At 35.9% G+C, this 12,326-nt stretch overlaps 2 protein-coding genes across 4 annotated transcripts; both read right to left on the reverse strand.

Annotated features, from left to right (window-relative positions):
* Positions 1 to 625: 625 nt before the first annotated feature.
* Positions 626 to 5,265, reverse strand: LOC121247645. Its single transcript, XM_041146042.1, has 4 exons — positions 3,907 to 5,265; positions 3,219 to 3,635; positions 2,793 to 2,998; positions 626 to 1,152 (listed from the first exon to the last, which is right to left on the reverse strand). Exons 1-4 carry the CDS (start codon positions 4,349 to 4,351, stop codon positions 904 to 906), a joined length of 1,317 nt encoding a protein of 438 aa, XP_041001976.1. The 5' UTR covers positions 4,352 to 5,265; the 3' UTR covers positions 626 to 903.
* A 2,294-nt stretch (positions 5,266 to 7,559) lies between these two features.
* LOC121247569 lies at positions 7,560 to 12,066 on the reverse strand. 3 transcript variants are annotated; one of them, XM_041145933.1, is made up of 5 exons: positions 11,950 to 12,066; positions 10,133 to 10,399; positions 9,108 to 9,259; positions 8,088 to 8,224; positions 7,560 to 7,898 (listed from the first exon to the last, which is right to left on the reverse strand). In XM_041145933.1, the coding sequence occupies exons 2-5, from the start codon at positions 10,390 to 10,392 to the stop codon at positions 7,731 to 7,733; spliced, it is 717 nt and encodes a 238-aa protein (XP_041001867.1). In that variant the 5' UTR covers positions 10,393 to 10,399; positions 11,950 to 12,066; the 3' UTR covers positions 7,560 to 7,730. The 3 variants fall into 3 exon arrangements, with proteins under 3 accessions (XP_041001867.1, XP_041001868.1, XP_041001866.1); XM_041145934.1 differs by having other exon boundaries at positions 11,928 to 12,066; XM_041145932.1 differs by having other exon boundaries at positions 11,901 to 12,056.
* Between the last annotated feature and the right edge of the window lie 260 nt (positions 12,067 to 12,326).

The following is a 12,326-nucleotide window of genomic DNA, read 5'->3' on the forward strand; positions in this document are numbered from 1 at the left end:
GAAAATATAAATCATAATAGTGAACCACAACCATATTTTTATCAACCTATGTTTTCAACTTTTTTCCTTTAAATGTAAAATTGTTTTTGGGTGATATAAAAAAGGAAAAACACTCCGACGAAATTTTGGGAAGGCAATGTAGTGATGAGAAAAGTCGTGAAATATTATAAAATTAAATGACTCTTTTTATATATAATTAAGACTTTCCTGCTACAACCCAAGTTGGCACAAATAGTGAAAGTCTTGGTCTTGAATATCACTCGCTGTCTAAGGTTCAATACCTCGTGAGTTCAAACTATCTATTGGTATAAAACTAACGATTTAACCGATTTAACCAATTCCGTATACAAAAGTTTCCGAGAGTGCAGTGCATAGAACTGGATGGTAAATGCTGCATACAGTGCGTAAATGTTACGTAATTGTTTGTTTTGAAAAAGAGTAAAATTTACTATTAAAAAATTAATTTTTTTCATGTAAATCTCATATTTTATTCACTTGTTTCAAAATAATTACGCGATAGTTGCACAATTCACAATTACAAATATCTTTTCTCTTTAGAGAATTAAGTCTATTACAAATTATGATACAGAAGGAACAACTTCAAAAAAGAGACAAAAAGAAAAAAGAAACGAAAATCTTACACATTAGGATACTAAAATAAGTATTCATAACAATTAATCTGGAACACCAATATGGGTAACAAAATAACATACGGCAGAGAGCCATTTTGCAATTCTTTATCCTGTCAATGAGAACAAGGAATTCTTGCCATTAGGCTCAAACTATATGTGGCATATTGGCATTCCTAGTACAAGGACATCAATTCCTAGCAGCATCAACAACGCAAAAAGACTGAAAAGAGAGGGGATGCTTGAATGCTTCCTTCATCCGTCCCAACATCTGTTATTGACAGGGGAAAAAGATGGGAGAGGAATCTCTTCGCAGCTTGCCATCTGATAAATCCAGTTTTTTCAACTTTTCTTCACACCACAACAGCTGCTCCTTGGTGATCCTCACCATTCTGAGAACTCTGGATAAGATTTTCACGTCAATTAGGCTGAAAAATAGCTGAACATCTTCATCTGTTTGGGGCCAAGATTTCTTCTTCCAGCCTTTCCTTCTTTTGCGCAGTTCCTTCAGTTTTATCCCCTTCTGCAGTCCAAAGGGACCATCGGAGAAATATAATAATATAAGAAATGGGGGTTAAAAATAGCACCCGATCAGATAATATAATAATATAGGAAATGGGGGTTAAACAGTAGGGTCAAGTTTGAGCTCAGTGCCACTGTTCTTATACTATGTTAAATCCTTAACTGTCTCATAAGCTAAAAGGTAAATCTCTTCAACATGAATATAAGACAGACTTATGTACCAGATCCATGTAATGTAATGTAAATACTAGAGGTGAAAATTTTCTTCCAACCCAACCCGGCAATTCCTCAAAAGCCCTGCACACCTTTCAACTCCAAATAAAAAATAAACAAATTCTAATGGAGTCTATAACTAAAGCATAGCTGGTTCAAAGAAGAATTCACGGGTATTTGGTTGACACTACTTCTTCTATCATTTCCTATCGGTAATAACTTCAATCCATCTTTTTTGGGTAGAAAAACCTTCCCACAAGGATGCCTGGCATTATTGAAAGCAAGGGAGTGGTTACTAAACACTGCATGCAACATGACAAACAAGGTTGTGTTGTACGCATTAAACCTAACAAACACTAGACCTGGCATCCACATTACATTCATTAATCATCCGCCAGTACATAGTACCATCAAACCACAGTTATAGCGTACAGCAAAACTTGGGAGTAAGAACCCAAGGTAGACAACAGCAACAGGATTCTCAGATAAAACTTCTCTGCGTAGTCTCCAAACTAACTGCATAAGTTGGACTATATTAAACTTAAGATTGTATAAAGTATGATAATTTCATATTCAGCTTTATCTGGTTAGAAACATTCTGATGCTTGATCGAGGAATCTGTTGCCTAAACTGCTCCAGTTTCCTGATATAAAAGATGAAATTCTTGTGGATTAACTCACCTAACTAGGAAAATTTAGATTGGGAAATATGAAAACTCTTTCCCATTTCACCTTTTATAATCTACCTACGTGTGTACCTGTTCTAGTAAATCATCACGTATTATTTCAAGGAAAATTGACTGCCTATTAAGTTTGCTTTCTTTGCTTGTCAAATTGTGATGTTAAGTAGTTTGCTTCATTTTATTTGTTTCGTGTTCAAGGTAATAGAGCAAGAGTAAGAATCATCAGATCTTACTGTCCTTTCCATACATAAAATAGGAGTGTAAAAAGGGGAGATTCCTCCTCCATTCAAAAGCAAAAGTAGATAGTTTGATCGTGTCATATATTTATCCAGGCAAATTTTACATCAATTGCTGCATCAAGTTGATCAAAACCAAATTGCAACATTATCCAAAAGAATATTCAAAGCACTGCAGGGAGAATTTTCGGATATGAAACATTAATATAAACACGTGCACTATAGTGTTTGTAAATTTTATTTCAGTTGTTGGAACATGGTGGGTGTTGCATGTAAATTGACAAGAGTCTAAAGCCAGCCACAAACAAAAATCTGTGGATGGAACAAAGGGTGATAATTTATTTGTGGATCCCAAACAGACAGCAGACAAGTTAATATTTTTTTAGTAATGAATCAAATCCAATTCCAATAAAAAAATACATCTGCATTTGCTGTGAAAAGGAGAGCACATAGCAGAATTTCATTCCCTCCAGATATGAATGGGAAGGTTTAATGAGCCAGAAACTTTACCTTCTCCAGTGATGATTGAACCTGTTGAAGAGGGATTGCAATCTGGTTCTGATTTCCAAATAGGTTACCAGCGCCGCTTGATTTTTTCTTTTCCATCTTCACGAACGAGTGGAAAGTAAGGATTGAGCTCTCAATGATCCTTATGAGATCAGGGGCAAGGACAGTCAGATCTGTTGATTCTTCCTCCGTTTCTCTTTTATCCAATCCTGAAATAGATAAAATGAAGCAAATTACACAAAAGCAAAATTTCACAAGCAAAGAAAGAAACCTTAATAGGCAGTCCATTTTCCATAAAATAAAATATACTGACTTACTACAACAGTACGCATGATCTAAGTACATCAGATAAGGTGAAACGTGAAAGATTTTTCATATTCTCCAATCAATATTGTCCAAGTTAAGTGAATTAATGCACAAGAATTTCACCTTTTATATTAGAAACCTGGAGCAGTTTAGGCAACAGATTCCTTGATCGAGCATAAATTTCTGCCCTCAGACCCTCCTCAAAGGGCTCATTCTCAATAAACCTCTGCAACAGAACCTGGAATTGTTGAAACTGCTGAGCACTGTAATTATAGCAAGTCGGATTATCAGGCTGGCATGTGATTTTCTGAATCAACTGAGCGTATTGACAGTGTAGGGCTTCCCAAGCCAAGCAGATTTGAGCTACATAAGCCGTTTCAATATCTTGGTATGAATCATGACATGGCTGCTGAAGGTGCTCAGTTTCGTCATCAGGTTCTTCAATCTTCTTTAAAGAAAGACAGCGAAGAGGGGATGTAAGCTTCTTAGATGCAGATCTCGGGGATGGAGTCGCAGAGGCTTGAGAGCCCGTTAGACAACCTTTATAGTGGAGAGGATTTAAAGAATGTCATTACGCAACAACCATTATGGGAGTCCATTAAAGAGAATGGAAATTGTTGATGAAAAAAGAAAAAAGAAAAAAGAAAAAAGAAAGAAAATTTATAAACATTAACATCATAGAGGTAAGCACAAGATATACAGAGGCAACCGGGGCATAACAAGCAAACACCAGATTGACATGCTTGTTTGGTTGTCCAGCAGTAAAAGAGTTTGCCACACTAAAATACACAGAATGTGTTAAAGCAACTACCTTTACCAACTTCATCAAGCTGCCGCGCGCTCATCCGATCAAAGAACAGCATTCGCTCACAGTACTTGTCATACACAGCATCAAAGCCTCCCCACCACAGCCGAGCTTCTGCTTCCACATCCCTCCAGTCACTAGAGCTTGTCTCGCCCTCCTCTTCCTCCTCCTCTTCCTCTTCCTCTTCAGCACACGACTCTTCTTCTGGAATCAACACCATGAAGCTGTTTCTTCTCAGTTCTTTCAACCTCCTCTTCACCTCATTCGTAATAAAATCATCATCATCATCCTCAGCTTCAGCAGCAGGATCAGCAGTAGCAGACTTACTCAAATCATTACCACCATTCTCAATCTCTGGTTCCTCGGGCTGGGGAACCGGCTTATCCTCTAAATCTTTTTCTGTGCCTGGTTTGCGCGCCTTGCTGAATGTTTTGACTTTAAAGAAATTCATGTTCCGCTATCGATGCTTTGTTGATAAGCTTTTCTGGTGCCAGGAGTACCAACTAGATTGTTTCCTCTAAATCACAAATCAGAATCCCAAAAAGCACACTAGTATGTAACTCTGTAGACAGAATGATTTTCCCAGGAAAAAAAAAAAAAAACCTCCTTCTATCCCGAACGATTCATAGACCCAATGTGAGATGGTACAATCAAAATCTAACAGAACCCCCCGAAGACCTTGGTCGAAAATCTGTAGCATCTACTGAAACCATTTGACGCCAGAATCTGGCAAGCGTAAACCCTTCGAAATGGAGATCCATCTCCTCAAAATAAACACAGCGATGCAGTACTAAAACAACAAAACACTAATATTGAAGCTTAGATCAGCTTCAAATCACATTCTTTTCACGAAGAAACGAGATCTGATGAAAACCCATTAACTGTAGCGAGCTCGAAACAGCAAAAACACTAATGACTTCTCCCCCATAGTAAATTACAAAAAAAAAAAAAAAAAAAACACATAAAATCTAATAACATCAAGAAATGTGTGAGCAACGTGAGACCATAGACACCCAGGAAACCCCAGAAGCAGAGCTAAAGAGGGAGTGAAAAGTAGTGATTTTAGTGGAAAAAATGCTTATTCAGTCAATGTATGGAGCGTGATTCGTGAGCATTAAATTGCTGTGATTTCCGATTCGAGTGTAACGGGGGAGGGTGTATTACTGGAACCATTTATTGTTTTAGCTTTATTGGAAGTGTAAACCGATTAATTAAGAAGCAATGCGTTGGATTTTTTTGAAAAATGGGGAGAGATTGGGAGCACGAAAACACACAACACTGACTGCTCCTTCGTACAGAGAATATTGTCAGAAACAAAGCACTCCCCCAAACCAGAAAGGCCGCGCTTTTGAGGGGTTTTGATTTCTGCCGTCCCCGTAATGACAGTATTACCCTAACTAAACCTCTTGGAAAGACAATAGTACCCCTTACCCCAATTTTTTTTTATTCGAAAAATAAGTCGGTAATTACCATCGTAACAACTCTAACCGGTGTACACACAAAAGAAACCGACTGTAACCGGCTCAGTCCGGTCTAAACCGGCGTAGAACCGGTTTGCCGGTGGTAAAATTTTGTCAAAATCGTTGGCAGCCAGTTTGATCCCAATTTAAAGCTGGATCGCTAAACTAACCAATTATATATATATATATATATTTTTTAAATTATACATATATAAAACGATATAAGTGAGTGAAATGACGTCGTTTTAAAACGTCAGTTTGAAAAAAAATATATATAATTGAAACGGTATCGCTTGATTTTAAATCAAATGGCATCATTTCAAATTGAAATCGTCTTTTTTCTTCCCCTCCCTTCTTTTCCGATTATGTTTCTTTCATTCTCTCTTTCTTCTGCAACATTTTCTCTATCTACTCTCTCAAATCAATCTTGTTGTTAGGGGATTAAGAATCTCTAGAAAATCGTCGGAGTCGATACGACCGATATTTCTCCTCCCATCAACTAATACGATCAATTGTTTCATACAAATCCTCTCCATTAGTCGGCGTTGATTTTGGTCAAAATTCGTGCTGATAGCGCTAGTTTTCACCCCTAACAACACTAATATGACAAAAATTATTTGCCACAATAACATTAACTTCCGTTAATTTTAGTTAGTGATATGGTTGTAATTGTTGAATTATTATAGATTTTTTTTGTAATGAAACTTGTTTTAAAAATAAATATCAAGATACATGTGAAGATGGAAGACCCAACAAATAAAATAAAATAAGTGTTATTTCGACAGGTCAAATCTAGCTAGTGAAATTAGCTTACTATTTACTTTTCTATCGTTAGTTGGAAGAAGATAGAAAATGCCGTTATTTCGATTTTTTTTTTAAATTTTAAAATAATAATAATATTAAAAAAATAATATTTTATTTAATTTTTAACTTATATCTTGACTCACTATTTAAATTTCACCTCAGAGAGTTTGTTATTTAATATTTGTGAAAAGGGATTATCTAAAGTGAAAAAAAGTAAATTTCTAAAAACAACTTTTGGCTAAAGAGTAGCTAGTTCACTAATGATCTAAATCTGTTCGTTATGCCCGAATATATTTTTAAGAAATCCATCCATTGAGTCATAACGTGTAGAAAATCTCTCTTTTATCCCAACAAAATTAATAGAGAAATAATATTTACAATTTTAAAATATGCACCGCCTTTATAAATCTAAAATACATATAAAAAAAATCATTTTTTTTTTTATCGACAGAGTCCATTATTTTTTAAGAAAGTACGTCGTCCTAAAATTAGAAGATGCATTACTCAAATGAATAAATAAGTTTACAAGACTAGACAGATTAAAGTGGACGAGTCTAGAGAGCCCTAGTATATTTTAATTTTTTTAGTCAAACAAATTGAGTGGCATGGCAAGGGCATGATTGTCTTTTCAATAACTTCAACGAGGACAGTACGGACCAAATGCTATTTTTTTTTTTTTTTTTTGTTGGAAGTTCAAAGGCCGCTTGCAACAAAAGAGATTAACAAAATAAAAAGTAAAAAGAAGAAAAGAAAAACAAATAAAGGATGGTTCAATGCAAAATGGGAATGTGAATAAATTGAGACACGTTGATTAAGCTTAAACCAGTCACTGTCCTTTCTTATTTGCAGACAATAAAGTAATCTCATCAAATCTTGCAGACAAGATAAAATAACGTTAACTCCGGATCTAAGTAAAGAGAAGAAGAAAAAAAAAGTATACAACTTTATGCAATATTAAAAGTAAATGCTAAATTCACATTGAATCGGGTAAGGTGCTCTGACGGTTTTGACTCCCCCCAAAAAAAAACTATTTAAATAGCAGAACCTGTGTCATTACTTTAAGAAAAATAATCTCAAACAGCTATTTTATTCAAAGAAATAATAGTTATAGTCGTAACTATACAAATACCGTATAATCATTTTAAAAAAGATAAATAAATACGAGACTTACATAAAAAGAAAATTAATTTTTTAATAATAGACCCTATTCTTTTTCAAAGAGACTGCACGTCACTTGCACATTTTATGTCTGCATACAGCATTACTTTTTTATTTTTTGACTTGTTTTCTCCCCTTGTCCTAAGCTTGAGAATCATTCAGTTGCAAAAGTCCTTCAGATACTCTAATGAGTTGTCACTGGCTTATTATTGGATGTCAGTTTTGATAGCTAAAGTTGTCATTACCAAGCAATTTTGAAGAGCAATATACAGTTTCCTTTTATCCTTTACATTCTGTAGAGATTTTCAAAACTTAATAGCAAGGTCCAAGACAAGACAAGGCAAGGAAACACTTACATTCCCATGTACAAACACTTGATGTGGTCCGGGATATGCATCTAAGGTGTGGCTAGTAACCTAACCAAGCTGATGGTATCGGCTGAAACTTGTTCTTGGCGCATGCCAATACATCATAGTAATCCACACGACTAAAGCAGTCACGGAAATCGGTGAACAGCTTTTCAAACACCCTCCATTGGACTTTGCTTGATATAGAGTATGGGTATGGAAGAAAAACCTGCAAATAGCAGAGGCAGGCCAATGGATAAACCATTATCAACATGGGAATGATAGCCACAGAGAAAATTAAATGGGCCACCAGTGAATAAGATTGTAGAAGACACGTAGGTTCAGAATAGATGTGTGAGCATGTTTGTGTCTGTACTATCGGACGACAGAAGACAAACTAATGGATGGTGTAGCTTACATCGCCCTCCTGTGCAAGATTTTTAAGCAAGCAAAACGTGTGTTCATTTTCCTCCAAACCGTCAACAACGGCCAGCCAGATCTGTGAAGCTAGCTCATGGGCCATGTCACTTGATTTGCCACAAGCAATAAATTGATCTGCCAAAACCCAAACTAAGTTAAGATCTTGTTGGTGGGTATTGAGGACACCCAGGTTGTGGGAACTCTAACAAGAAACTAATTGACTGCTGATCACAATCGAATTACTTGAGATGAAAAGGTTGTTTCAGTAGTTCAACTGATCAAGCATGATGACCGGGTTCTACCAATGGACTTGAACTAACATATTTCTTGCTACAGAAAACATTATCTCACCAATGCTACATAAAATATAGCCTCACCAACGCTACTCATGCATAGTCTCACCTATGTTATATGGGATGGATGGAGGATGAATTTAAGAAGACCGACATCCAAGGAACAAACTTTGAAAATTAGGACATTCACAGTGTAACTACATCACAGGATGTGAAAGGCACAAAAATGGGCTTTCAAAACCACATAGACTGAAATGGTAGACATGCGTTCATAAAGCACAGGCAAGTGCCTGCATTTAAGGCTTAATTAAAAAAAGAAAGTAAAAGGGGTCGTCTTTTAAGATGTTTATATATTTTTTTTATTGGCACCAAATGTTTAGGAATAGCGTCCCGAGTAATCCCAATGGCGCACAGTCCCTCGGCAAGGAGTTTCCCGCAAATGCACCTCAAATAATTTAAGGGAAAATCCCCCAGTCCGATGGCCACTAGAGATTGTTTGCCAGTGGGATTCAAACCTTGGACCTTGGAGAGAGCATACCATCAATACCAAGGTCTTTACCAATTGGGCCAACCCCTAGGGGTTCTTTTAAGATGTTTATATACCTTCTTCTACCGATGAAATGCGAGAAGGGAATTGGCAGTCTGCTTGCTCATAAATAAAGATAGATATTCTCCTACAATTAGAAATTCATAAGCGAGAAAATGATCAAGCATAGAGGACACACCTATCATTGTTCCATGAAGTATCCCTGAAGGAGGTGGCATAGTGGAAAGCTCAAGTTGCTCTTTCAAAAACAAATAAATGTGGCCCACAAGCTCGTCTATCTCACCATCCAGAGCAAACATGTGTTTACTAATGTATAAAGCTGTGAATCTCCTGAAGGCATTTAATGAGAATTTAAGCAGGCCAAGTAAGTTTCTAAAAAAATCTACTTTCAGTGAGTAAAAAGAAACTACCTAATGACATTGAAACCAATGCAAGAGAGCATATGAATTTCATATGATTGGTCCATATACAGAGTACATGGTACTCAAATAAGAGATGATGCAAGCAGCAACTGAACGGCTGTAAAACCTGTGTGAGGGGAAAAAGTTATTTGAGGGCTGACATAGTTCCTGGTTTTTTTTTTTTGTGTGTGTTCTTTTTTCATAATCTTCTGTGTTGGGATTATAGAATTTTTCTTGGACTGGTCCACATTTAGGTTTATTTTGTGGTATTACTTGCTAGCTTGGGTGGTTTGTGACTCTTTTGAACTTACGCTTGTGTCCACACATAGTTGACAGGAAGAAACTTGGCCAGCAGGTTAGTGATGATAGCCTATAAGTTATGAATTGATAGTTGCGGAGGTAACGAGGAAATAAAAAAATGTGGATGCTTTGATTGATAAGTGATACCTAAGAACCCCCTCAAATGCCTTTGATCCCTCTTCCTTGCTCTTAACTAACGCTCATTTTTTTCGTCTCTTTCTAGTTCCCTAAGCTGATGTCATGACCTAAGGAAACATAAGCCACATTTGTGCTATACCCCAGGTCCCCAAACCACTGGAATTACTTATGAACCCAATTATACCTAGTAGCCAACCAACGCTAATCCTATGCACACCTTCACAAATCACCCACTCAATATTAGACTTGCCACAATGCCTTTGTAATCCATGGTATTACACCTTCACAAAAACTAGATGTTGCTACCCGAATGTCTGAGAAACTAATGTTCTCCAAATATAAAAGAAAAAGGGCTACACTTTACCTTCTGCTCGGCCCTCGAGGGATAGGTCCAGGCCACTTTTTAGTTTGGCCAGCCAAAGGGTAAAGCTTGACTAGAGCAGCTTGCCACAAGCATTCTCCACGAAACAGATTGGCCCACTCCTTTTTCACACAAGATACTTGTACCCAATCTGAGACAGGAACTCGAATGAAAACTTCTATCAGGAGATGATTGGGAAGCTTTTCAACAGAGGTATCAACCGATGTTATTGTGTCATCATCATTTCTACCATTATCTGTCATTAGAATTCTGCAAAGCAAGAGCCAAAGCATCAGAAGTATTTCAAAAAGAGAGTGCTAATGTGCCAAACGAAAAGCTTTTACTGCAAGTTCAAACAGTTTAGCAGGTGGATATAGGAATATAATTATCAAAATAGAACGTGAGACAAGATGTGAAAAAAGATGGCTGAGATAAATTGCCTAGTTTGGATAGCAAAGTCCTCCCAACTCATCTCATCTCATCGCATCTCAATATCCAAACACCAGAAATACAAACACTTTTCAATTTCAAATCTTCAGTTTTTTAATCTAATCATTACAACTTTCCCAAACTTCCAAACAAAATATAGAAAACAATTCAACTTTTTCAAATCTCAAAACAAAAATAATATTAAAATTTTATATTCTAATAATATTTTAACTTTATAATATTTTTATTCAACTTTTTCTCTATTTTTTCCCAAAATCCCACAAATCATATTAACTCAAACCATTTCGCTACTATTCACAGATCATCTTATCTCATTTCACTATCCAAACCATGCTTCGATAAGAAAAGAAGAAGAATGAATGGATAGAGTTTCCATATCAACCAAAATGAGAATACACTTTCTATGAAATGAATGTGAAGGAATAAGAAAAAAAAAATCATGCATTTTACAAAGTTCCAAGAAAATTATTATGTGACTAAATTTCCTTTCCAAAGCTTCACAAGGGCCCAATTATATCAATGAAAAGAAGATCCACACAGCTGTCAACTTAACTAGGCCTCAATCTAAAGCCATTGGATAAAAACAATTACAGACCTGGCTACAGCAGAGTTAAGGGAAAAAAGGAAATTCTCAGCAATAGAATTATATTCCGGTTTTAATTTGGAACACATGAACTACTGCAACGTTAGAGTCTTATGTGGATTCTGCAATAAATGGATTCTTCTATCATTTCGAGCAGCCGGGAATGAAAATGAACGAATCCATCATTTCAAGCAGCCGGGAATGAAAATGAACTTAACACTGGATTAACTCATTCTATAGAAGATATAAAATTTAGCCTGTAAAAATAATACTGAATATAGGCGATTGTTTTTCTCATCTTTCCAGTGAAGGGGGAAAGTAGTAAGAACGAGGTGATTAACAGAGAGCTAGAATAACATAATCTCTATTATAATTATCAGGATATGAAATCTCCAACAAATACACCGCTGGCGTTTAAAATAAATCGTAGAGAGCCTATTGTTGTTTGATCAATTCAATCAAGTTTTGCTACTTTTCCACACAATCACCAAAGGTTTCACCACAAAACAGAAAACACCATTAAAGTTACACAATCCACAGAACAGAGCTAACTCTTGCAATCGCAAGGAAAAGTAGAAAAAACTCAAACCATACGCCGCACATTAATATTACCCACAAAGAAAAGTCTACAGAAAAAGAAGAAAATAGACAAAAGTTCAGTGACTTCCATTGAATTATTATGAACTTAAAATAGCATAAACTGAAATAACTGGGCTCGGGAATAATTGAAGCACAAACCAAATAGAAAATAAAATCGAAACCAACTATGTAAAGTGGAAAACGCTACGGGAGTTCGAGTTTTCAGCGGAGAGTCTGCAGAGGGGAGAAACGAGTCGAAGAGTTGGTAGCTTGGGATGTCCGACGTGGGCTGCGATTGTTCGTGTGGCTTTGTGCTTTTCTTTTTTTTTTTCCGTAATTAATTTTTGTGGTTTAATTTTTTAAATCAATATTTAATTATTTATTTGTTTCTCAATACTCAAATGACCTTGATTTTCTTTAGGATAATAAAATCAGATTACTTTGCAATATCGATCCCAATTTTCTAATTTTTTTCATTTCAACAATTTTTTTTTGAATTGAAGATATAGATATCGCAGGTAGATTTAACTGTATTTAACATGCATAATTTAAAACAACGTGGTCCACATATTATATCTCTCTTCG

Source organism: Juglans microcarpa x Juglans regia, chromosome 1S (genome assembly GCF_004785595.1).
Source record: "Juglans microcarpa x Juglans regia isolate MS1-56 chromosome 1S, Jm3101_v1.0, whole genome shotgun sequence".
Taxonomy (NCBI): Eukaryota; Viridiplantae; Streptophyta; class Magnoliopsida; order Fagales; family Juglandaceae; genus Juglans; species Juglans microcarpa x Juglans regia.